At 49.4% G+C, this 26063-nt stretch overlaps 1 protein-coding gene across 2 annotated transcripts in view; it reads right to left on the bottom strand.

Moving 5' to 3' along the window:
• The window catches only part of DOCK1 (dedicator of cytokinesis 1), a 528332-nt gene extending 502620 nt beyond the window's left edge, over nt 1–25712 (bottom strand). Inside the window, exon 1 of one of the 2 annotated variants that reach the window (XM_032281990.1) lies at nt 25549–25712. In XM_032281990.1, coding sequence (XP_032137881.1) covers nt 25549–25594 — 46 coding nt within the window. In that variant the 5' untranslated portion in view covers nt 25595–25712. The remainder of the gene's footprint in view (nt 1–25548) is intronic. The other variant, XM_032281991.1, reaches the window with a different exon arrangement.
• Nucleotides 25713–26063: the final 351 nt, after the last annotated feature.

Here is a 26063-nt window from a genome sequence, read left to right as displayed (position 1 = left end):
ACTGTCAGTGGGAATGTAAGATAGGCAGAGCCACTATGGAAAACAGTACAGCAGTCCCTCAAAAAATTAAAAATTAAAAAATAGAATTACCATATAACCTACCAATTCCACTTCTGGGTACACACTCAAAATAAGTGAAATCAGGGTTTTGAAGAGGTATTGTACACCCACGTTCATAGCAGCATTATTCACAAAAGCTAAGACATGGAATCAATCCAAGTATCCATTGGCAACGAATGGATAAGAAAAATTGGCACATACAAACAATGGAATATTATTCAGCCTTACAAAGGAAGGAAATGATGACATATGCTGAAATGAAATGAACCTGTAGGGCTTTAAACTAAATGAAATAAGCTACTCACAAAATGACAAATGGTACATGATTATGAGGTTCCTAGAATCATCCAATTTGTAGATAAAAAGCAGAATGATGCCTGCCAGGGGCTGGGAAGAGGGGAAGGGAGAATTCGTGTCTAATGGGTATAAGAGTTTCACTGGGGAAGATGAAAAGAGCCCTGGTGATGAATGGGGCTGCTGATTGCACAACAACACTAATGTCCTTGATACCACTAAACTGTACCTTTAAAAATGGGTAAGATAGTAAATTTCACATTATGTCTATTTTGCCATAATTCTATAACATAAAAGAAAAAGAAGTGAACAAACATGTTCACCAGGGAACAGTTTGGGAATCTACTTCTCCCAATAAGTTTGATCATTTTTCTCTGATTTTACACTCATGTTTTGTGTTCTTTATAAACGGGAGTCTTTGTTATGATACCAGACGTGAGCAAACTATAGGTTAGAAGCCAAATCTCAACATCACCAGCTTTTGTACTCCTGTGAACTAAGAACAGTTTTTATATTTGTAAATACTTTGGAAAAATATCAAAATAAGAATATTTTATGAGACAGAAAAACTATAGAGTATATACAAATTTCACTGTCTATAAGTAAAGTTTTATTGGAACACAGCCATGCTTACAAGCCTATGCACTGTCTGTGGCTGCTTTCGTGTTATAACGGCAGAGCTGAGTAGCTGCCGCAGAGACCATACTAGCCCACAAAGCCTAAAATATTTACTTTCTGGCCTTTAACAGAAAAAGTCTACAGTCAAGCACAGTGGCTCACACTTGTAATCCCAACACGGCTGAGACACAATGATTACCTGAGCTGAGGCCAGGAATTTGAGACCAGCCTGGGCAACAAAGCAAAACCCCATCTCTACAAAATGTTTAAAAATTAGCCAAGTATGATGGTATGTACCTTTCCCAGTTACTGGGGAGGCTGAGGTGGGAGGGTCACTTGAGCGTAGGAGTTTAAGGTTGCAGTGAGCTATGACTGTGCCACTGCACTCCAGCCTGGATCAGAGTGAGACCTTGTCTATAAAAAAAGTTTACAATTGGTTTCCAGATGAGCCCCGATTTCAAACATTTTACAACAGTGCTCACACAAATCTTTAAAAAATTTCTGCAATTTAAACATTTCAGCCTCGTTCATTCAACAAATATTTACTAAGCACCAGCCCTGTGCCAAGGATGGCAGCAGATGCCAGCAGGGCAGATGCTGCCCTTGTCCTCATGGAGTTAGATGGTGGAGATGGCCCAATAACCAGGCAATCCCAACGCAGTATTCAAAGCTGCCCCCTATCCACAGGATACTGGGTCAGCTCAGAGGAGGGGCACCTTAACCATAAGAAGGCAAGTATCCAAGGGATAGAGAGAAGTTAGGCAAAGAGAAGGAATACACAGGAAGGAAATGAGAGAGGAGAAAGGAAGGAAGAGGTGCTGAGTGAGGAAGGTGCACTCCAGGTTGAGAGAAGAGGATATTTTCACCTCTCTGACAGCTCAAGGATGTGGCTCAGCCTGGCTGGACTTCACAGCAGCAGTACAGAGGGCAGGGCAGACCAGACACCCACCGGCCCTTAAAAGAACAGCCCTCCAATCTGCATCTCCCAGGCCCTCCTACATGGATGCAAACCAGAACTCCTCAGGGGCTACAAGCCTAGACTTGGGATAGAGCAATTATAATCTCCAACTTCCTGCCCTACTGCAGGGGGCTGTGCAAACCCAGCACCCATGAACGCATTGTAGATTAAAGCCACACAATCACTAAGCAAAGTATGTTAATATTTACAGCTGCTCTCCAAACTTAATGGAATTCTTCATAGACAATTTCTAGATGAAAATCAGCAACACTCCAATTGAGGCTGTTTATGTGCCTATAATAGTCTACATTACCAAAAACAGTTTTATGTTTTCCATAATCCTTATTGTTACCCTATGTGCACAAGGCTTTATCAAGACCAAAAAAAAAAAAAAAAAAAAAAAAAAAAAAAAAAAAAACCTCATAAATTCCAAGTAGGCTGTGACTAGCTGTGCTAGTGAGCCATGCACGGAGTTAGACTCACAGCAGGCAGGAAAGTAGGTGAAATTGACACCCATCTTTTAAATAGGAAATTAAAAAAAAAAAAAAACAACCAAAAACCTGCAACGTGGATTTAAAGAGATTGTTCAGTCTTGCTCCAAATGTGTGGCTCCATGTCAGGTATCAGTGATTTTTAAAGATAATGTTAAAACTCCTCTTTGGGATCTGCAGAATTGATCAGCTTTGGATTCTAAACGACCAAGTGTTAGGATTATGAACAAGTGAGTCAGATGGTGCCTGGCTTCTCTCAGAAGGTGGGAGTCTTCAACAGAGCCCCAGCGGTGTCAAGGCGAGCCCCACAGCATGTGAGTCACATTCAAGGCTGCCACTGAGTGTAGAATTTGTCACATAAATGCTGACTCAACGTCAAAGGTGCCCCTTTCTCAGAAGCACAAATGACAAGGCAGGTACCAGGCTGTTTTGTTTTGGTTATAAAAATCTAGATGCTGTTTAGACTAAAACACAATGGAAATACGATAGATAAAAATCTGAGTTTTCAGCCTGGGCAACAAGAGTGAAACTCTGTCTCAAAAAAAAAAAAAAATTAAGTTTTAAGGGTAAGTAAAATAGTTTGGGTGCAGTGACTCACACCTGTAATCCCAGCACTTGTGGGAGGCCGAAGCAGGCAGATCAAGACTAGCCTGGCCAACATGGCAAAACGCCGTCTCTACTGAGAAATTACAAAAATTAGCCAGGCATGGTGGCGGGTACCTGTGATCCCAGCTACTTGAGAGACTGAGGCAGGAGAATCACTTGAACCCAGGAGGAGGAGGTTGCAGTGAGCCAAGATCGTGCCATTGCACTCCAGCCTGGGTGACAAGAGGGAAACCTTGTCTCAAAAAAAAAAAAAAGTTTAAGTAAAATACCCCTCAAATTCACTATTATAAGATCGCTGGAGAATTCATGTTGGAGAGGTTCAAACTGCCCCTCAGCAAATGTCTCTCACCTCCCACAAAACACTGATGCCTCAAAGAGAAGCAGAAGGAATATGCACCTCATCATTTCCAGGGGGACAAACCTCCCATTCACCGTGCATGTATGTCCTCCTGCTTACCGGGGCTGACCCCAAGAGCAAAATCCTGCTTCTTCCATCTTTTTATCCCCTCCTTAGGCCAGCAGGCAGGACAGGGAGCCCTCAGCAAATGCCACGTGCAAAATGCAGGAAGTACTGGGGGCTCTACAGAATCCTTGTGCATTCTTACGTTGTTTAACTTTTACAGGCAGGACTTATTTTTTTAAACTTTTACCCGGCTCTAGAGAACACCGAAGGGCCCAGGATGGCTTCTTCCTTATCCCTCTGACAGTGGCAAAAGTTAAATCCTTAAGGACAGACAGTATTATTTCTGCATCTTGGTACTTACAGGAACAGCTTCACCCAACAGAGAGGTGTCCGCTGGGAGAGGCTGCGGCTGTAGGCATCCACTACACAGCACAAACATTAACCATTTTCATCAGAAACATGTTTCCCTCAAAATAAAGCTGCACTTGCACCTCAACACACCCGCAAGTGCTCCATCTCTCACGCCTCCACAGAATCCGTCCTGATCGTGGGAAGCCCTGCGACACTCAGCAGCCTCCCAAGGGAAGGGCCCCACATCAAGGCCCTGGCTCCAGGCCTTCTGCTTGTCCAGCTGTCCCGAGCCAAGGTCCTCCTGGTCCTCTTCCACAAGCTCAAAAATGCCTCAGACTCCTCCACATATATCCAGGCCAACCTATAGAAAAAGGACTGAAGGACACAGATACAAGAGATACCAGAGCAGAAGGGGAGGAGCTGGCCAGGAGCTGACAGTGACACTGTGCCCGGATCTCGGCCTGATCTCAACTCTGGGCACCTGCAGTGAGGGAAGTTCCCCCAAGTCCGGCAGTAATTGAACCAAACATCAGGCGGAGAAGGACTTGGAGATATTCTGCAGTCGCCTCTGCCCTGTGCATCGGCGGTCCAAGTGCGTCCACCTCCACCAGTGAGGGCCGGAGTACTCCAGGGACAGAACGCTCCTTACCTACCATAAAAGGCCTCCTGTCCTCGGTTCAGCACAGGCTCCTGAACCTGCGCCGCTGGGCCTTGTTTCCCTGGCGCCACCAGACCAGGAATCACCCGCTGTTCCAAGACAGAGTCCATACGGAGAAGGCACAGCCACGCATCCTGGTATCTCTGTCTCTCCAAACCTCACAGCTGCAGCGTTCAAAGGACAGCCTGGAATGGTGCCAACCTTACTTTTCTAGAAATCCTATCAGCTTGTTGACTGGGTTTTGTCTAAAGCAATCTCTAGATCTTCCCAAGAGGACAGGTTTTTTGTTTGTCTGTTTTTTAGAGACAAGGGTCTTTGCTATTTTGCCTGGGCACGAACTCATAATCCTCCTGCCTCGGCCTTCCGCATAGCTGAGACTAGGAGCATGCCAACACACCCTGCCCCAGCATGCCTTTGAAGGCCCTTCATCAACTGATCCAAGCCCCTAATTTTAAACCTCACATTTAGCCTCGAGGAGGTTCTCTGGATGCTGGGCCTGTGGGCTCAGATAATCAAACACTCTGAATATTGATTCTGGCTTCAGCTTTGACTGTCCTCAACCTTCCAGCATCCACATAGCATGTAGGATCTCCAGAGTCAGCAGCATCTCCATCAATATTCTATGAGCTGTCCTAGCAGCCTACTTTTATTCCATCTTGTTAACAAAAGACTTAACGCCTTTTTACCACCTGACAATTCTTTGTTACTTTTCTAAGTAACCTCTGAAAGAGGAGATTGAGTTTGAGTTGACCGGGCTAATAAGGATGCCAGGGACTCTGTATCAGGCAGAAGATTAAGCACTTTCCAGTCACTCTGCGTCCTCCCAAAGCCCAGTCAGGGCCGGGGCTGCACGTATCCTCAGTTGATAGATGAAGACACATTGGTCCCTGTAAATGACAGGAAGGCCGCACTCCAGAGCCTGACCACACCAACTCTGGGCTGTACTACCTCCTGCTTCAGACTGGCTTCCCTGAAATACATGGGAAAGAAGAGCTGGAAAAATCCTGGAAAGTCGGCCACCCCGTTCAACAGATGAGGCCCCTGCTTCCACCCCAGTAGGGGCATCTCCCTTTGGCTTCTGTGCATGCCTCTCCAAGTCTTAGCCCACGAGAGGCTTCCACTGAACACACACTGTTGTCTTCACTGTGCTTGGCTCAGCTTGTGCTCCTAAGCCTGCACCACTGGGCCTCACTTCCCCCGGCGCCACCAGACCAGGGCCACCCACTGCTCCAGGACAGACTTCCACACAGAGAAGGATCAGCCACTGGGCCCCACTTCCCCCGGCGCCACCAGACCAGGGCCACCCACTGCTCCAGGACAGACTTCCACACAGAGAAGGATCAGCCACTGGGCCCCACTTGCCCCAGCGCCACCAGACCAGGGCCACCCGCTGCTCCAGGACAGACTTCCACACAGAGAAGGATCAGCCATGCATTCTGGTATCTTCGCTCCTCCAAACCTCACAGCTGCACAGTGAGCAAATGCTCCTCTAGGACAGCCTGAAATGGTGTTCGTTTTAATTTTCTAGAAAGTGAAAGTATCCCATGTGGGCTTCTCCCTCTGGCTTCTATCCATGATTCTCCAAGGCTAAGCTCATGAGAGGCTGCCAGTGAAAACGCACTGTTGTCTTTCTCCACCCCCCGCCAGCCTCTAGGATTATGCTGCCCAGATCTTACACCTGAGATGCTCCAATCCCTCCTGGGTCAGAGACCTGGCTCAGTGGGCATACGGCAACCAGCCCAAGAGAACTCCCAACTCCAAAATAAACTGGCTTGTTGTGGCGCCTGTCCTCGATGCAGGCACTCTGACACGGGCACTGCCCATCGGCAGGGGGGACGGCGCCGTGCAGGATCCGATGACGGACAGGGAGCCAGTCCCGGTTGGCTCCCCAGTCATGTCCTCAGGTCAACCATCTCAAAACTGTCAGAAACCACCTGATGTCCAAATAGCCAAGAACAGGTTACAGAGAACCAGGTAGGGGGTACTCACCTAGAGAAAAGCAGGGTCTGGGCCCCGGGTTCTCATGCTGATGCCCACACTTCTCTGTCATGGCTAATGCAATTGGGGCAGCCCAGGCAGCTTTGTCTCCGCTTGTCTTAGATGCCAACCTTGGCAAAACCTTGCCTTGGCCTGCACTCCTGTGCACGAAGCCAGTGACCACAGGCCAGGCCTTGCCCATGCAAGGCCTTCAACCACAGAATCAGAATCTCCAGTCTCCCAAGGCTAGAGAGGGCTAGCCCTGGAAATGCAGGGAGGCGCTGCACCCGCCCTAGGGAGGCAGAACAAGAAGCGGCCAAGAGGACCATGGGCGCCCACACCACCCACCCAGGGAAGGGCACCTCACCTGTTCCCCACCTCGATGACCACAGGGAAGGCTCCGGGAGGGAAGGGATGAAGCACGTGGTGCAGGCCTGGGCCAGAGGAAGCTCAGCAAGCCTTTGCTGCTGTGTCCAAGAATCATGCAACTCAGTGAAACAGACGTGCCACCTGACCCCGCAATTCCACTCCCAGGCCCATACCCAAGAGAACTGAGCACCTGCCCACACACACACGTGGACATGAATGTTCCCAGCAGCACCAGTCACAAGAGCCAAAAGGTGGAAAGAGCCCAAGAGGCCATCACGAGGGGAATGGACAAACAAACCGTGGTGTACTCATACAGCAGAATGCCACTCCACCACAGAAAGGAACGGGGCACCAATCCGCGCTATAGTGCGGCTGAACGTGCGAAACGGATGAAGGCAGACAAGGAACACGTGCTGCAGGAGCTGCATTTTTATGAACTGTCCAGGACAGATAAATCCAGAGACACAGAACACGGTTTGGTGGCAGCCAGGAACTGGAGGAAGAGAAAAAAGAAGGACCTGCTAAATGGGTACGTGGCTTTACTTTGGAGTGACAGAAATGTCTTGAAGGACACAGTGGCGGTGACTGCACAACATTGTGACTTTCTAAACACTACTGAATTGTTCACTTGATCATGGTTAGCTACATGCTATATGACTCTCACCTCAATTATTCTGTTTTTAAATTCATGCAACTGATTCATGAACTTACAACAGTGCCATGCAGTGCCCTCCCACTGGCTTCCCTGCCGCTCCTTGCAGAGGTCCCTCCATCCTGAGGTTCTCAGGACAAAGGTCCTACCTGTTAACTCCCACCCTGGCCCAACCTCTCTCCCATGCGGCCGAGGCTGGAGCCCAGGCAGCGCCTCCCTCAGGCTCCTTGCAATCTGCCACTCTACCTCCTCATCCTCCACGCCTTCCAAGGCTCACCAAAGTCTTTCTTGGTGAAGCTTCCCAGAGACCCCACCACGCATACTGAGCCCCAGGCCCCTTCACTGGTCAACGGCAAACGCTTTGCAGCTCTGTCACCCTGTGGTCCATTTCTCTACTAGATTAGGGAGAAAGTCCAATAAATGAGAACATCTCCTGGGTGTCAACATTGAATCCTCATGAGAAAACCAAGGGGTAGCAATTACTATTCTCCCTAGTTTACAGGTGAGTACACCAAAGCATAGAGGGTGAGGTAAATTCCAAAAATTACCACTAGCAAAGAGTTCATCCCATATCAGTCCAGTTGCAAACCATCTATTAACCCTCTGGGATTCCAGGCCAAAGGAATGTAGCCCATAAGAGGACCTGATATGGGATTGCAGAATCAATTCCAATGCAAATAAACTTCCATGGAATTTCCTCTGTACCTAGTGGATCTAAACACAGCTAGAAGCTCTGGCTCCACCCTACAGTCTTTCTGGACAGAGAAGCCCTCATCAAATGAGACGTGAAAATGCTCAAGAGATTAAAGGCCTCCACCAAGCCTCTGAAGTTGACCTGATTAAATACTCAACTGTAATACCAGTCTAACTTAACAGATCAACCCTCCTGCCTCAGGCCAGCAGTGGCTACAGGGCGATTGTGTAAAATAATGCTTAGAAATGGAGGAAAGGAGGAAAGGAAGTCCATTTCTCTTTAGTTTCTGGTAAACTGGGAGCTGGAGACAACTTAAGAATAATGGGCAAAAAATAATAATAATAATAATAATTTAAAAAAGAAAAGAAGGAGAAAGAAAAAATAATAAAAAAGAATACTGGGCTAATTTACAAGTCAGGCAGCGGGCTCCACAGAGGCCCCTGGGGGCAGGGCCCGGGACACACAGACAACTGCCAGGCACTCAGCTCTCAGCAGTTCATCAGGCTGAGGTAGAAGGCTCACTTGATCCTGGGAGGTTGAGGCTACAGCCATTAATTCATACACCTATATATACTCACATAATCACCACAGGGATGGGTGCAGTGGCTCACCCTATAATCCCAACACTGCGGGAGGCTGCGGCAGAAGAATCACTTGTGACCAGGAGATCAAGATCAGCTCTGGCAACACGGTGAAACTCCACATCCACGAAACAACATTAAAATTAAAAAATTAGCCAGGCATGGTGGCCCGTGCCTGTAGTCCTAGCTACTCACGAGTCTGAGGCAGGAAGATCACCTAAGCCTGGGAGTTGGAGGATGCAGTAAGCTATGACCACTCTGACCTGGGTGACAGAGAGAGACTCTGTCTCAAAAAAAAAAAAAAAAAAAGATAAATAGATTAAAATCATCACAGTATTTTATTCCAAGTCATAGAGCCCCCCGCGGACGCCATCAGACGGCCCCCCTCTGACGCAGTCAACACTAGGGAAGGGTCAGCCACTTGTCCCACAGTCAGCTTCATATTCATTAGCTTCTCATTCACTTTCTCCGGCCAAGATCATGTTCATTTCACTCACCAAAAGTGACAGTTAAGAAAATCTTATTTCATAGTTAAGAATTATCTCTAGATAACATCCTAGAGGTTCTCCCTCTACCTCTCATCCTTCAAAAAAGGAGGAAATCAGGCAGGGCACAGTGTCTCATGCCTGTAATCTCAGCACTTTGGGAGGCTGAGGCAGGCGAATTCCTTGAGGTCAGGGATTTAGACCAACCTGGTCAAGATGGTGAAACCCTGTCTCAACTAAAAACATGAAAATTAGCCGGGCGTAATGGCACATGTCTGTAATCCCAGGTACTCGGGAGGTTGAGGCAGGGAAATCACTTGAACACAGGAGGCAGAGGGTACAGTGAGCTGAGATCGTGCCACTACACTCCAGCCTGGCAACAGAGCAAGACTCCATCTCAAATTAAAAAAAAAAAAAAAAAAAAAAGAAATGGAAGAAATCCGACATTGCCAAGCTTTAGAAGTGTCACAAGAAGGCTGAATGTGACTTTATTTGGGCCTCTGCAATGTGTGTTTGTGTGTGTGTGTGTTTAGAAGTATACACATGAGTACCCTGAGCAGTAAGAGGAGGCATCAAGAGATCTGATGGATAAAATGAAGAAACAGGCCTGGCCACTGCCAGGATTTCACCCAGCTTTGACTACGTGTGTACATGTCTGTGCGCATAAATAAAACTATTTTACAAAAGAAGCCTATGGTATGGTAGGCCTATTGCCCAGAAAGGTGAGCTGTATGAAACAGAGAATATTAACAAACACTGAAAACAAGACTCAACACCACCATCCAGTTTCTCCAGGCTAGTGATGCTTTCCCAACCATAAGATGAATCATGACCAGGTCAGTGATAGAGGCGGAAAGCCCAGTGAGAATTTTATAAACCAGTTTTTAAAAACGTGGGCTGACAGATTTAAAGAGAATCTGCAATGCTGGTGCACATACGTAAGCGGTAGACTTTAGCAGGTAAGTAAAATACCGATTTTTTTTTTTTACAATGTAAGTACTAATGCTACAGTATGTATACCACGATTATTAAAACTTTGTCCTTAAGAAACACTTTCATGCAATCCTTTATTTCCAGGGACTTAGATTCTTCACTCTGAAGGGTCTTTCCATGTTAATCCCTCCCTTAAGTGCTTGTCTATAAATCACAGAGATCAAAGAGGGAAACTGAGTAGACAATGTTTTAGAGCCCTTGACCACATGTGGCCCTCCGTGGTAACTGCTGGTCAGAAGAAAACTGCAAAATGGAGATTTTATTTTCTGTTCATCTCCTGGCAGCACGGTGAAAGAGGCAAGAATCCTGAAGAATTGGATTTCTGTTAAATTGCTTTTTAACCTTTTGCTCAACTCTCCCCACTGTGCCGTTTCAAGAGCCGTTTGCCATTTGTAAGGCTCCAGACAGGGCTCCCCAGAGGCAGTCCCAGCTCAGCTCCAGCACCCACAGCCTCCATTTCCTCAACTAGAAATCAAGGAGTATGGTGTACCCTTCAACTCTAAAGTCCATGGTTCTCCTGTTTCTCCACCTACTTCTCTCTACACATGGTATCTTCCTCTGTTCCAGGCTGCCAAATCAAAATATCATAAACCAGGTGGCTTACAAACAATGGAAATTCATTTTCCACCATTCTGAAGGCTGGGAAAGTCCAAGACTGAGGGACAGGTGGATTTGGTGTCTAGCGAGGGCCTGTTTCCTGGCTTATAGAAGGCAGCTTCTCACTGTGTCCTCACAGGGTGAAAGGAACAAGGAGCTCTCTGGGGCCTCTTTTAGAAGGACACTCATACCTCATGACCTAATCACCTCCCAAAGGTTCCACATCCTAATCCCATTACCTCGGTAATTCTGTGTATGAATTGGAGAGGGGGAGGCATGGACCATCACATGTGGAGAGAGATGCTGAGAATGGCAGTCCTTTCTCAATGGTAGATTACTTAGAGAATGCCTAGGTTTTTTTTTTTTTTTTTTTTTTTTTTGAGCCAGAGTCTCACCCTGTCACCGAGGCTGGAATGCAGTGGCGCCATCTCAGTTCACTGCAATCTCCACCTACTAGAGTCATGCAATTCTCCTGCCTCAGCCTCCCGAGTAGCTGAGACTATAGGCGCCCACCACCAAGCCTGCCTAATTTTTGTATTTTTAGTAGAGACAAGTTTTCACCATGTTGGCCAGGCTGGTCTCCAGCTCCTGACCTCAGGTGATCCGGCCCACCTCGGCCTCCTAAAATGCTGGGACTACAGGCGTCAGCCACCGTGCCCAGCCATGCCTAGGTTTTTTACATCCTTTTAACTTTCATATTGTTTGTGATCTTCTGATCCTCAAAGCAACAATCCCCAAGAATAATCTGAAGAAATCTGGCCACTTGGTCATGAATGTCCGGAGGAACAAGGCCATTCCCGCCTTTGAAAAATGGGCAGGAAAACACATATGATTTTAGGAGGACTTGAAAATAAATCTTGTGAACCTAATAGAAGCACAGCAATTTGAAAGACAAATAATCACATTTCCCTCCTGCTAAATCGGTATTTGCCCCTGGTAAAGTCAATTATGTCAAAGAAAATAAGTTCTTTACTTTCAAAAAATAAAAGAGGTTGATAAGTGCCTTTATTCTAGCAAATACAATTCCATGCAGGAAATGCTTGAGTTCCTGTGTTTAGGTTCTCTAAGCAGCCTGCAGGGGGTTTCTTAGAGGAAAGGCTGGGATGACCCACACAATTCCGCTGTTGGTCTGCATATCACTCCTGGGATCTGACCTCAGGCGAAACTGATGTTTGTCTGTCAAAGAGGAAAAGAAACACAGCCAGCTCCTAATGATCTTTAGACAGCCCAGCAGCTTGGCCTGAGGGCCCCCCACCTCCCTCTTGGCTTTCTCCTCCTCCTTTGAATCTTCTGTGCCCACCTGCACACCCTGCCAGGACCAAGTGGTTATGGTTTCTAGTTTTTGCCCCCCAAATATACAAAAGTGACTTTGCTGCTAATAGCACAGTTACATTAATAACAGTAAGCAGCTGTTAAGTGTTTACTGGGAGTTAGGTGGTCCTGCCCCACTTACCCCCACCGGAAAGTTGGCAATGTCTGAGACAACCTGGCTTATCACAGCCGGAGGGGGTCCTGCTACAGGGATCTACTGGGCAGACCCTGCTAAGTGTCCAGCGAGGTACGGGACAGCTCCCCGGGAGTGAAAAATCATCCTGCCCAGAATATCAACAGTGCAGGGGCTGAGCAGCTGTGCTGACATGAACCAGCCCATTCAACTCTCCAGCAACTCTGTGCAATAGAAAGTACTGTCATCACCTCAGACGAGCACACCAGCTGGGCACAGGGGGCCAAGGCCATGTGCTAGTAAGCAGCAGCAGCAGCAGGATGCAGGCCCGGGAATCAGCGGAGCCCCCGCTGCACACTGGCAATCCTGGGCATCAGTGGGGGCCCCACTGCACAGTGACCATCCCGGGCATCAGTGGGGCCCCTGCTCCACACTGACAATCCTGGTCATCAGTGGGGCCCCCACTGCACAGTGACCATCCTGGGCATCAGTGGGGACCCTGCTGCACACTGGCCATCCCAGGCATCAGTGGGGCCCCCACTCCACACTGACGATCCCGGGCATTAGTGGGGCCCCCGCTGCACACTGGCAACCCTGGAAGCCCCTTCTTTGTGTTGATGCCATTGAATACTCAAAGGGACCAGGCACTGAGCCTCAGGTAGGTCACTTTGCAAGCAGCACAAGCTCTGACTGGGCAAAGCTGAGTCTCTCGTGCAGATGAGGGGCTACCTGCTGCAGGCCCAAGTTCCTAACAACTATGCATGGCTAATGAGAGCTCACACCCACAGAGTTCCATGACCCCAGAATCTGCTTTAGGGAGTACTGAAGAGGGAAAACTCACAGCTCTACACGCTCTGGGGGAGACAGGCCCCTAATGTCCTCAACCCTTACTTCTTAAACCTGGCCCTGGGTGTACTTTGTCCTCACTTCTCCTGTCCTCTCTCCTCCTCCTCCTTACCACTTCCCCCTAGGGCTCCCAGGCCATAACGACTCAGGACCATTCTCACTAGGCTCTCAGCTCTCGCACAAGCCTGTCCCCACAGCTTAGGGTGGAACAAAGGGATAAGTCTCTTCTAGAAGGAGTCCTGAGGAATGGTGATGAGGCCAGCAATGCCTGGGGCCTGAGTCAGATCAGGCACAGACCCTGTCAGGCTGAGGGAGGGGAGCAGGGAATTGCAGACTGTGACCTGGGACCAGGCAGGCACCCGTCTGGACTGGTGCAGATCTGGAAATGAGGCCAGGATGGCCACGAAGGGCATTTTACAGGGCTTCCAGTCTGACCGCAGGCACCCACAGTCTGAGGACATCTGATCAGAGAACCGGAGAGCCCAGAATCAGTGACAGGTCCTGAGAAGACAAAACTTGAATGTGCTGGCTTAGCTGTGAAAAAAAGACATCAACAATTCATTACATACAAGCCTGAAATACCTACAAAGTTCCCAAACCCAAAGAGATTTTTATAATTCATTTAACAGCCAAAGTGTAGCCTGAGTGGAGAGGAGTTAATTACAGATGCTTCCCTCACACTGTGAACGTTCACACACTTGTGGCAGCGGAATCCATGTGCTCAACTGCAGGGTGTGGCCCAGAGCTGCTCGGGGGTGTCGGCGCAGGGCCACATGCACAGCTCTCATCTGTGTCTCCGCACTGTGACAAACTATGATTCTGAAACACCACTGGCCTCCAGAGTTTTAGATATGGGAGAGTTGGCTGCACCAGACTAGAAACCCCATGAGGGCAGCTCTCGATACCAATGACTAAGCACAGGGCCAGCACGCAAACAGGAAGGAAAGAAGAAAGAAGGGAAGGAAGGAAAGGACGGAGAGAAGGAAGGATGAAGGGAGAAAATAAAGGATAAAATGAAGGAAGGAGGGAAGGAAGAAAGGACAGAAGGAATGAGGGAAGACAGGAGAAGGGAAGGAAGAAATGAGTTATTTCGAGGCAGAGCCTTCTTTAACGTATCTATGGCTTAAGACAGAAGGTTTCCTAACCGAAGTGGGACATACGGGCTTCCTCACCATTCATCTCCATACGTAGGTTACACAACAGCCCAGGCTGGCTGCTCATGCAAGATGCTCATGTACTCACAACACAATCAATTACTAAACAACTTGTCTACTAATAAGTAAAATAAAAATGGTAAAACTTAGAGGAAAGTGAAACTCACAATGCCATACTGTCCTTTTCCAATTTAAACCAATCACCAGAAATCACGTATTTTCTCTATAAGTCAATACTGACTGTGTAATAGTTTAACATGAACAACCTGACGCTAAGTAGCACTTTCTGTTCTCAAAGCTCTTCCACACACACTGTCCTGCTCACTCCCCTGGGTAGAGCTGAGACTCACAGACATGCTAGGATATGTCCTGACCCCAGGTAAAGGGGCCCCAGGCTCAGGGAGAGCAGACAAGGCAGCAGTAACTGCTGTATGCAGGAATACCAGACTTCATTATTCGGGCTCCCAATCCAGTGCTCTTAACTCCATGCCACAGCGTCCCAATGCCTAACTTCTAAGTCACTGTTGCTCTCATTGATTTAACTTTCCTTTTTCATTGCATACATACTCGTCGACAAGTGTTATTTCAGAATATAAAGATTCCATCTGACCGGGCGCGGTGACTCACGTCTGTAATCCCAAAACTTCGGGAGGCCGGGGCAGGAAAATCATGAGGTCAAAAGATCAAGACCATCCTCGCCAACATGGTGAAACCCCATCTCTACTAAAAATACAAAAATTAGCTGGGCATGGTGGTGTGTGCCTGTAGTCCCAGCTACTTGGGAAGTTGAGGCAGGAGAATCGCTGGAACCCTGAAAGGGGAGGTTACAGTGAGCTGAGATTGTGCTACTGCACTCCAGCCTGATGACAGAGCAAGACTCCATCTCAAAAAAAAAAAAAAAGATTACATTCTATAAAGACAAGAAACCCTTAAAAACAGAGACACAGTTCTCATTAGCAAGCGCACGCAGCCTTCTGAGGCCAAAAGAATTAAACAGCACAGGAAACGGGCCTGGAGCATACGTGTGTTTTTGGATGGTGGGACTAGGAAGTGCCGGGCAGATATGAAAAAGATACACTGAGGCCAGGAGTGGTGGTTCACACCTGTAATCCCAGCACTTTGGGGTGCCTAGGGAGGCAGATCACCTGAGGTCAGGAGTTTGAGACCAGCCTGTCCCACGTGGTGAAACCCCATCTCTGTGAAAAATACAAAAATTAGCTAGGTGTGGAGGTACGCACCTGTAGTCCCAGCTACTTAGGAGGCTGAGAAAAGAGAATCACTTGAACCCGGGAAGCGGAGGTTGCAGTGAGCTGAGATCGTGCCATTGCACTCCAGCCTGGGCAACAAGAACAAAACTCTATCTCAAGAAAATATAAAGAATAAAAAAAAAAAAGACACATTGAGAAGGCAGCATTGCTCTTGGGTTTCGTACACCCTGAAGAATATCCTGAAATCTACAGGACGTAAGTAGCAAAATACAGCCCAAGGAAAAAGGTAGTGTCTGTCCTTGGCATCACTTCTCGAGTCTTTATAGGGACATGAACATCTGTTATGCCAAGTGACTTCCAGGGTGAAAGTCCTGAGGATGTACAACCTCTGTGCTCAATACCAATAAAGCTGAAACGTCCAGACTAACACTATTCCTGGTCATGGAAGATAAGCGTGAATAGAAACATGTGGAGGAGACCACTGAATCCACATTCTCCTCTTCCTGCAAGGCACATAGTCAGTCTGCATTTCCCACCCCACTTGCTGTAGGTCTTACCAGAGAGACTCAGGTCAGGACAAGAAAAAGTGAGAAGGGATGTGCACCACCTCCGGCCGGGCCAGGAAGAACATCTATGCGACATCTTCATCTCTTTCTTTCCCCAACCACAGGCTGAACAGCAGGGAGCACAGGAGCCTCGTGGAGGGCAGACTGGCAGGGCAGAAGGAGCCAGGGTCCCTGAATGGCTGGGAGCAGAGTCCCTGCTCACCCTCCACACCGCCCATGTGGACACAAATGAAAAACAAGCTTATACTGTATGAAGCCAGTAAAATGTTGGGGCTGTTTGTTACAGTGGCTAGCTAACCCTAGTCAGAAAGGAAATCATGACTGTTACATTTATAGAATGTAAGTTTACCTAGTGTAACCAATTAAGTTAAATCATTCCCCTGGGTGTGGCATCTCACACCTCTAATCCCTGCACATTGGTCAAGAGTTTGAGGCCAGGGCAACATAATAAGACCCTCCCAAATCTCTAAAAAAAATTTTTTTTAATTAGCTAGGTCCATAGTCCCAGCTACTCAGAAGGCCAGGGTGGGAGCAACACTTGAGCTTGGGAGTTCAAGGTTGCAGTGAGCTATGATCACATCACTGCACTCCAGTCTGGCCAGTAGAGCAAAATCCTGTCTATAAAAATAAATGAATAAAATAAAATAGCAGGGCATGGTGGCTCATGCCTAGAATCCCAGCACTTTGGGAGGCCAAGGCTGGTGGATCACCTGAGGTCAAGAGTTCGAGACCAGCCTGGCCAACATGGTGAAACCCCACGTCTACTAAAAATACAAAAATTAGCCAGGCGTGGTGGCGCATGCCTGTAGGTTCCAGCTACTCAGCAGGCTGAGTAAGGAGAATCATTTGAACTGAGGGGGCAGAGGTTTCAGTGAGCCAAGATCGCACCATTGTACTCCAGCCTGGGCAAGAAGAGCAAAATTCCATCTCAAAATAAATAAATAAAATTTAAAAGTAAAACAAATCACTCAAGATGGCATATAAGTTTTGCATCACAATCCTCTGGTGATGCAGCAGCAAATCCTAAGTCTATACAGCAACTGTAACTACATAAAGAGTCAAGGTAACATTTTTCTGATGAGAAATTTAGAGATCTGCCTTCATCCTGTCCCTTCGGGACCCCCCAGCAATCAATAAGAACTACAGTCCCTGGTCTAACCTCAGACTTAACATTAAAATTCCAAATGGTACTTTGCAACAGGCAGGCGCTCCAGAAGCAATGGGGCCCATGTGGCAGGGCTGGGGACAGCCTGCATTAGGCTAGAGATTCAGTGCCAGGCAACACAGACTTCCACTTACAAAGCAATCAATAAAGGATGAAAGAAACTAACATTATCAAGCACAGACCAGGGGCCCGGTTTGTGCTAGGTTATCTCTTTCTCCTCAGAACTGCCCAAAGAGGTTGGTGTCATCACCAGTTTTACAAAGAAGAGACTCCGACTTAAGGTAAATAACCCCCAAGGTCACACGCCTAATAACACACAAGGCTGATATTCAGAGACAGATCTCTAAGACCCCTAACCTGAGCTGTTTTGATAGCACACGCTATACGCCAAGAGAAAGCACCTGTTTCTCCTCAAGGCACCCAAATAAAAATTTAACAAGCTGACAGGCATCTGTCTGGGGCGAAACCATCTGTCTTTTGAAGACAGGGAGTGCCTGTGTGGATACTCGTTTTTCCATGCGCATGTGAGCAGGTGGATAACTGCAGAGTGCCAGGCCAAAACTGAGGCTGTCAGTGATCATCAAGAAGCCCGGTGTCATTTACTTGTCACAAGCCAAGCCCCCTCCCCTTGCCCCATTAGCTCCTGATATTAAAGCGTTTTTCTGACTGCCCAGGGCCACTGAGGGCAGTGCATGGTATGACTGAGGAAAGGAAGGCAGCCTGGCGGGCTGTGGAAAAGAACAGTGCCCCTGGAGTTGTGTGGGGCAGTCCTGGGACACTAAGTGTACAAAGGCTTCGCCATCACTGCCCAACTGGGATACCAGAGCCAGTGTGAGGCAGGCCGCCCTACTCACCTGACAAAAACATAAATGGTAAAAAACTGGAAATAAACCCAAGCAGGATGTGTGAATATCCTAATGCTAAATGCGGCTGATGCCCAGGCAGTTTGAGCTCGAAGATCCTGGGCCATGCTCACAGGAGAATGATCATACTTAAAGGGCTTCTCTGGAGCTCCTGTTTGGTCCCAAACTACCTGATTGCATTGTTCTGTCACTAATTTGATTGCAAGGAATTTCCAGGTCTGTATACAGAAACAAATCAGAGTCCATCAGAAAGCTCTGCCCCTCACCTCCCTGGAGTCCAGTAGCACCAGGGACCCACACAGACTTGCAGAGAAAAAAAAAACTCAAAGGCCGCTAAAAATAGAGGGAAATTGTAGATGAAAAGTCTTATGTTACCAAAATCACACCGTTATGGGCCACACTGTGTTCCTCTAAATCCATATGTCAGCATTCTAACCTCAGAAAGTCAGCATCCTGGAAATGTGACTGTATTTGGAGCCAGGGTATTTAAAGAGGTGACTAAGTTAAAGTGTGGTGTTTAGGGTGGGCCCTAATCCAATAGGACTAGGGTCCTTCCTTTTTTTTTTCTTTTGAGCTCAAGTTTCTTTCTTGTTGCTCAGGCTCTTGTTGCTTGTGCAATGGCGCAATCTTGGCTCTCAGCAACCTCTGCCTTCTGGGTTCAAGTGATTCTCCTGCCTCAGCCTCCCAAGTAGCTGGGATTACAGGCATGTGCCACCATGCATGCCCAACTAACTTTTTGTATTTTTAGTAGAGATTGGTTTCACCATATTGGCCAAGGTAGTCTTGAACTCCTGACCTCAGGTTTTCCACACACCTCGGCTTCCCAAAGTGCTGGAGTTACAGGCATGAGCCACCGCGTCCCCGGCCCTAGTGTTCTTACAAAAGGAAAGGAGGACTCTGACACACAGAGAAGGAAGACTGTAAGAAGACAGGGAGGAGATAGCTGTCTGTAACCCAAGGAGAGAGGGCTCAGAAGAAACCAAAGGCCAAAACACCTTGATTCCAGCACTGCAGAATTGTGAAAACACAGGTCCTGTTGTTTAAGCCACCAGCCTTGTGGTCCTTTGTTAGGGTAGCTCCAGCCAACTAATACACAAATTCCACGCTGTGATTTCACTGTTAGCCCCAAAGCACTTCCATCATACCAATGAAAGCAAATTTAAGAACAGTGGCTGATGGCAAATGCACCTTTTGCATAACAATGTTTCCAAACTGCCTTAAGGTACATTAGTTCTGGTGAACTTCCATCAGCCCAACCTCAGTGAGACACAGTCCACAAACATTGCTGCTTAAAAACGGGAAACCAGGCTGCAAGAGGTCCAAATACTCACCCTGGGTCACATGCATGAAAAGTGGCCTTGTCAGGGCTAAAACTCAAACTCTGACCCCTCCTTGGGTTGCCTGCTCATTTCCTCCCTGAAGGCCTTCTGGATACCCTGAGAGTTTGAAAAGTGACCATCTTGACAAGCAACCGCCTGGGGTGTGGTCTCCACCCTGCTGGATGCGGCCCTTCAGGTCAGCCTTCCACTCCATGATGTCTCTTCAAACTGGATCAAATTCCTTCCCTGAACACACTCGACAATTTCACAGCTCAGTGGGCCCGCTCAGACCGCGCCCCCACCAGCATCCCCTGGCTCAGCCGCCTTCTCCTGTACTGCAGCAGCACAGAATCTGCATGCCGGCTCCCAAACGAAACCAAGGCTAATGCAAACTCCAAACACCATGAGAGACAACAACACACCTACACAAGCAACACAGACAGTGACAAATGACGGCAAGGACCCCGAGAAACCTACAATCACATATGGGCTGCTGGTGGGAATGTGAACCAGCACAGCTACTCCAGAAAAGTATGGCAGTTTCTTGAGAAGCTACACATCCAACCATCAGACAGCTCAGCCTCTGCACTCCTGGGCATTTAGCTGGGAAAATGAAGACTTAGGTTCACACTAAAACCGTACATGAATGTTGACAGCGGCTATATTCATCACAGCCAAACCCAGGTGTCCTTCAACAGGTGAACAGTTAATCTGGGCATATCCAGACCATGAAAGGATACTCAGCAATGAAAAGGAACAACCCGGACAGAAGCGACAGCCTGCTGAATATCCAGAGAGAGATACTGAGTGAAAGAAGCCAATCCCAAAAGCTTGCCTCCTGTGCAATTTCATTAATGGAACACGCTTTAAATGACAACATTATAGAGACATGGAACAGGTAAATGGTGGCCAGGATGAGGGGAGAAAGCCGCGGAGGAAGGGAGGCGTGGCTACACAAGGACAACTGAGGGGTGCTTGGGGTGCCGGAAATGTTCTGTGCCTTCACTGACGATGTCAATATCCCAGCTGTGATGCCACACTGCCCCTTTACAAGATGTAACATTAGCAGAAACTAGTAATGGCTATTCATGATCTCCCTGAATTATATTTTACAACTGCATGTAGCTAGAATTTCTGAAAATACAAAGTTTAATGCAAACATCTGAAAATACAAAGCAGAGATTGAAAAGAAGGAAAGAAAAAAGGGAAAAGGAGGCAGGGAAGAAGAGAGGGGACAGCATACAAGCATGCACTCGCCACAGCGCAGGCCCTGGGGCGTCAGTGCCACACCCAGCAAAGGACACCACGTGGCCTGTTTCTTGCTCCCCATTCCACTAGCTGCATCCACAGAGGTGATAAAAAAAAAACAAGAGACAGAAATACTGACATACACTAAGACAATCGTGATTAAATGTCTGGTATACTAGGCAAACAATGGCACAGAACCATATTTAAATCTTTTATGTTTCCAAAGTAAAATCAGATTTGTAGAAATATAATATACCCTGATTTGGTTTTGCCATAACTCCAGTGAATGAAAATATCTGCATTTCTATTTACTTATGATCAAATCTAATTTTTCTTCCCCAAAGTAGCAGCTTGCTTGCTACTCTGGATAACGAAAAAGATCTCTCTTCAACTCCCACAATCCCAAATTTATTTGGCGATTACACAATTCCTAGCAATTATCATTGCTCAGAGCTAATGTGAACGCATACAAGCCAGGCTCCCTACACTGAGCAAATGTGACTTCTGCCACAATTAGAAACTAAAACATCATCAAGAAATCAACTTTTGAAGAAAAGTATTTTTCTGGCAACCTGTTAAATGCACACAGGAAGTCACTTATCACTACGTTTCTAAACCTCGTGCTTTATTAAATAAAAAAGTTAATAAAAGCAACGCTTCACTGAGTGCTTGGCATATCTTGAACACAGTGCTAAATTCTCTGCCAACATCGCCTCAGCAAGTCCTCACAACTTGGCAGCAAGCAGGCTTAGTTCCACTTCACAGATACAAAAACCAAGGCTGAGAAAGTCTGAGTAATTTGCTCAAGGGTCCCGTTACGGATAAAAGTCAGGTTACACATGTCTGTAGCGCCAATGCCCCATCCCATTTGAGAGCTGTGCCTGGAAGTAGCCAAAGTGAGGAGCACACTTGGGTTCATTACCTTCGATGACCTTAGTAACCAATCTCAACAGTGCAGAGAGCCTCACCTGCAAACTTCTCTCCCATCATCTGTACTGGGTTTCCACTGTTGCCATAACAATTACCACAATCTAAGCAGCTTAAAACCACACAAATTTATTATTTCAGTTCCACAGCCCAGATGCCCAGCGGCTCAGGATCTCAAAATCAAGGTGTTGGCTGGCTGAGCTCTTAGTGGGAGACCCTGGGAAGAAATCTGTTTCCAAGCTCATTCATGGTATTGGCAGAATCCAATTCTTTGTGATTGCAGGACTAAGGTTCCCCTGCTGGTCATTAGCTAGGGGCCTCCCATAGTTCCCTGAGGCCTCTCTCTGGTCCTTGCAAGTGAGCCCCTACATCACAGGGCCAGCAACTGTGCCTCCAAACACAGGCTTGGAATCTCTTCTGAATGCCTGTTTCATAAGCAGCCAAAGTTCCCTGTGCCCATGTGGATGGTCCAGAATAATCATCTCCCAACTCCAGGTAACCTTAATCACATCTGCAAAGTCCCTTTTGCCATGTAACATATCAAATACAGAGTCTGGGGATTAGGGCATGGACCTTTTTTGGGACCATTATTCTGCTTTCAACACCATCGTTGAAATGTGAGTGAGCACTTGATGCTCATGTGTGATTCTAGAACATGCTGCATCTTTCACCTAATCTTAGGAACAGGACCCACAGGAACATGATTTTATTGGCATGGGACATAAGACTGCCCACTAGGTTGTGTGGGAAAAGATCATCTGGCCAGTGTCACAGCTAAGTCAAGGTTTATGCTGGTGTTAATAAAGAAAGGCCCCTAAACATGACCTACCAACTCAAGGCCAAGGGGGAAACATGGGCTGGTAAATTTCACAGGCAGCCCTCAGTGGAATGAATCGGGAGGAACCAGCATTTCCTGCCTTTGCAGAAGGGGCCTCCGATCAGCTGTTTACTTCTTTCCCAATTTTACAAAATAAATATACGACTGAAGTGTCTCATTTACAAACAATGCTTCGAACAGATTCCAAGTTCTTGCAAACAATGGGCTGTGATTCATGTTTCCAAATGAGATGGAGTTTTATCATTTTCTATCCCCTCGTGATTCATTCATGGGCCAAGTGGCCGAAATGGAAGTGTGGTCCACCCACAGAGCCACCAGAGTGCCTCCAGGGAAACACAGCCCTGTTGTTAGGCTCCGGAAAAAACGCTGGGGTTGGTATGGGGGTGGGGCTCTCCAGTAATTTTCCCTTAGGTGGAAACAGCCAATCACCTAATGGAAATAAATCCCTATATCCCAGCACCTACATCCTTCCCAATCAGCACCCTCCCTGAGAACCACTAAAATCTCCCTGCACACTTCCAGACAAGTGGGAAGCCTGGAATGGCCCCAATGCACTCATGCTCAGCTCCGCTCCCGCCCTCCCTGATGGGGGACTCTGATTAAAGTACCTCTGGATGCTGCTGGAGTGATGCTGTCTCACTAAGGTCTACTCAGCATGCTGTCATCTCCACCCAGCAAGGTGAAGCAGAGCAGTCTCTTTCTCCTCTACCATCAACTGTTCACATCTTTCCTAGAATTTCCTGCAAAACCATCCCAGATACTTTTTGCCTTTCAAAATTTTCCAACACAAAGTTTTCTTTTTTTAAGTTTTTAAAATTTACTTTTTCTTAATTGAGCATGGAGTTTTCTTAAAACCAAAGTATTAGCAAAAGATGTGATGTTAGAAGTCACTACCATGAGTGCTGGTGAAGCTTCTGGAAGGTATGAGACTTAAGGGCTCACAGCCCCCTCCTCAAGGAGATCCTGCTCTCCTTTTTGGTAGACCATCCGGCTACACTACAGGATCCTCAATGACAGCATCCAGGTCACCCTGGGAGCAGACGAAGGGGAAAAAGGTCTCCTTTAAAATGTGGTGTCCCAGAGAGAAGCCATCCCCATCTGCAGGCAAGGATAGGACATTGGGGCAGCTGAACCCAGGGTGGCCACGCTTCACATTCAGGAGGCACCACTTACTAGTGATGTGAGCTCAGGCAAGCAATCCACCTCTTCCTTGCCTTTGTAGAATGGGAGCAGTGATGGTCCCTACCGCACCCCTGAAGGCCCCCACTGCACCCTCATAGCCCCCACTGCACCCCGATGGCCCCTACTGCACCCTCACAGCCCCCACTGCACGCCAATGGCCACCCCTGCACCCTGGCCATGGGCACTTGAGTTGCTTCCCCAGCAGGCCAGGGTCATGGGATGCCTGCTCCTCCGCCAGCCTCTTGCCTCTCCCACCTGTCCAGCTCCTCCTCCCTGTCTGCGTGCTGGTGCTAGGTTCCCTGGGAGTCAGTCCTCAGCTCTCTCCTCTACACACTCCCCCGGGAGGCTCTCCACCACAGGGACCCCCACTGTTGCCACACCCCAAGTATTCTCGGCTGGAATCTCCACCCTAAACCTCCCTCCCCCGATGCAGTCTGAAGGCAGGTGCCAAGTGCCCCAGAATGAATCCATTCAGTTGTGCACAGGGTGCCGGTTACACCCTGAGTCTGCAGTCAGACAGACGAGCTCTCCTGAACTTCTGTGAATGTGTCTGAGCCTCCATTATCTCATCTGCAAAATAGGGCGATGGGGAGGAAGCTCAGCCAGAATGGTCCTGAAACAAGGAGGCCACCTATGCCTCCTTGCACATGGAACAAGCCAAACGCAGGCCTGGTGGGACTCAGGGCTGTCCCAGGACTGTCCCCATGGCCACTGTCCAGCCAGCTCCTCGGTCAGGGCCCATTTTAAGTCACTGACAGCCGTGAGAAGCGACTGTTCACAGAAAGGACAGCGCCCCCGGGGACAAGAGCTGCCAGGAGGCTTCCCAAAAGTCAGAGGGCCAGGATTCGAACCACATCAGCAGAGGGGCAGGAAAGTCACTGTCGTTGCCAGTGCAGGCCCAGGACGGGCCAGGCACAGAATGGGCGCAGGGCTTCTGCTGAGACGGTGTCCTAGAAGGACTCAGCCTGGGCTGTGGGAGGCGAGACCACCAAAGATTTTCCCAGTCTGGCCGAGTGGCCTGGAGGAGGCAGGAGGTCAAGGACGCCTGTGGATTGTGGGACAGGGAAAGCAAGCCTGAAAACCAGCTGGAAGGATGCCGGACCCCGGAGAGCAGGGCAGCAGCCACTGCCGGGCCACAGACCAGGCACGCAGGTCCGGAGGAGGTGGGCGTCCACGGGCCTCGGCGGCGGGTCCCCGGGGCGCGGGATGCGCGTCCCCGGAGGAAGGGTCCCTCTGTTCCACCACAAGGGAAAACCTCCCTCTCTGGAATGCACACTTGGGTCCGAAATGTAAACTTGCAACCCGACTCCCTCCAACCCCCTCGGAAGTGACAAAGAGCTGCGGGGCGAAAAACAAGGCCCCCGTTCTCCGGGACGGGTCTCCGGGCCCAGGGCCGCCGGGGCGCTTGGCCGCTCGCCTTCTCTGCGAGGTCCCACACGGTCCCCCGCAAGACCGCCGAGGGGCTCGGGGCGCCGGCCGCCCGGGTCCCGCGCGCTCCTCCCCGCCGGGAAAGGGCGGAATTCTCCGCTCAGACTGCGCCGACCTGAGCCCGCCCACCCAGTGCCCGGACGCGGGACGCAAGTTCATCCAAGACGCAGAAGCAGTGATCCCCGGGCTTCCCTGCCGGGCCCAGACGCGCCGGTGGCAGCGGCCGGGGCCGGGGAGTCGGGGCCGCTCAGGGGGCTCCGCCGCGGGGGTCCTGAGGAGCGGGCGTCGGAGGGGATCCCCTGGGGAGGGACGCGCCCGCCCCCATTCCCACCCCACCCCGTGTGTCCGGGGCCCGGATTCCCGGGCGTGGAGCGGGCGCGGCCGGGGGCTCGAATCGGGGCGGCCGGGGGCGCCAGGCACTGCGCGCGGGGCGGCGGCAGCGCGGGCGAGGGCGGAAGCGCCTCTCCCCGGCCCGGCGGCCGCTCGGGGCGGCGGCAACAGGCGCCCGGCGCTCCCGCCCCCGCTTCCGGAGCCCGGGCTTGGGGCGAGAGGCGCGGCGGCGGCGCTGCTCACCCACGCCGTACTTCTCCTCGCGCTTGGTGGGCACCCAGCGCGTCATGGCGCCGCCGGAGCCGCCGCGGGTCGGGCAGGAAACTCCGCGTCTAGGCCGCCATTTTCCATTCCTTTCGAGCCGCGACAGGATGGGGAGGAAAAAGTTTGCGGCGGAGGCGGCGTCATGTGGGACGGGGCGGGCGGAGCGTCGCGGGCCGGATGGGAAAGGCCGGGAGCGCTGGCGGGAGGCGGGACGGCCGCGGACTCTGCTCCCGCCCTCGGCTCGGACCCTCCGCCCGGACCCCGCGGCCGCCGGCGCGCCCCTTCCTCGGACCCCGCGCGCGCAGCCCCGCGCCCCGCACCCTGGCACCCCCGCGGGGGTCTCCTGGGTCCCCGGAGCTCCCGGGACTGGCGGTCACGCCGTGAGAGGGGTGCGCCCTGGGGGGCGGGACGGGCCGGGGCTTCTACGCGGCGTAGGAAACGGGCGGCTTGCCGGGCGCGGGCTTAGGCCGGAGCCTGGTGGTGCGAGGTCCCCA

Source organism: Sapajus apella, unplaced genomic scaffold (genome assembly GCF_009761245.1).
Source record: "Sapajus apella isolate SASKATOON/1434 unplaced genomic scaffold, GSC_monkey_1.0 scaffold13, whole genome shotgun sequence".
Lineage (NCBI taxonomy): Eukaryota > Metazoa > Chordata > Mammalia > Primates > Cebidae > Sapajus > Sapajus apella.
The sequence above is the reverse complement of the archived record's forward strand: the minus strand, read 5'-3'. Positions and strand labels throughout refer to the sequence as shown.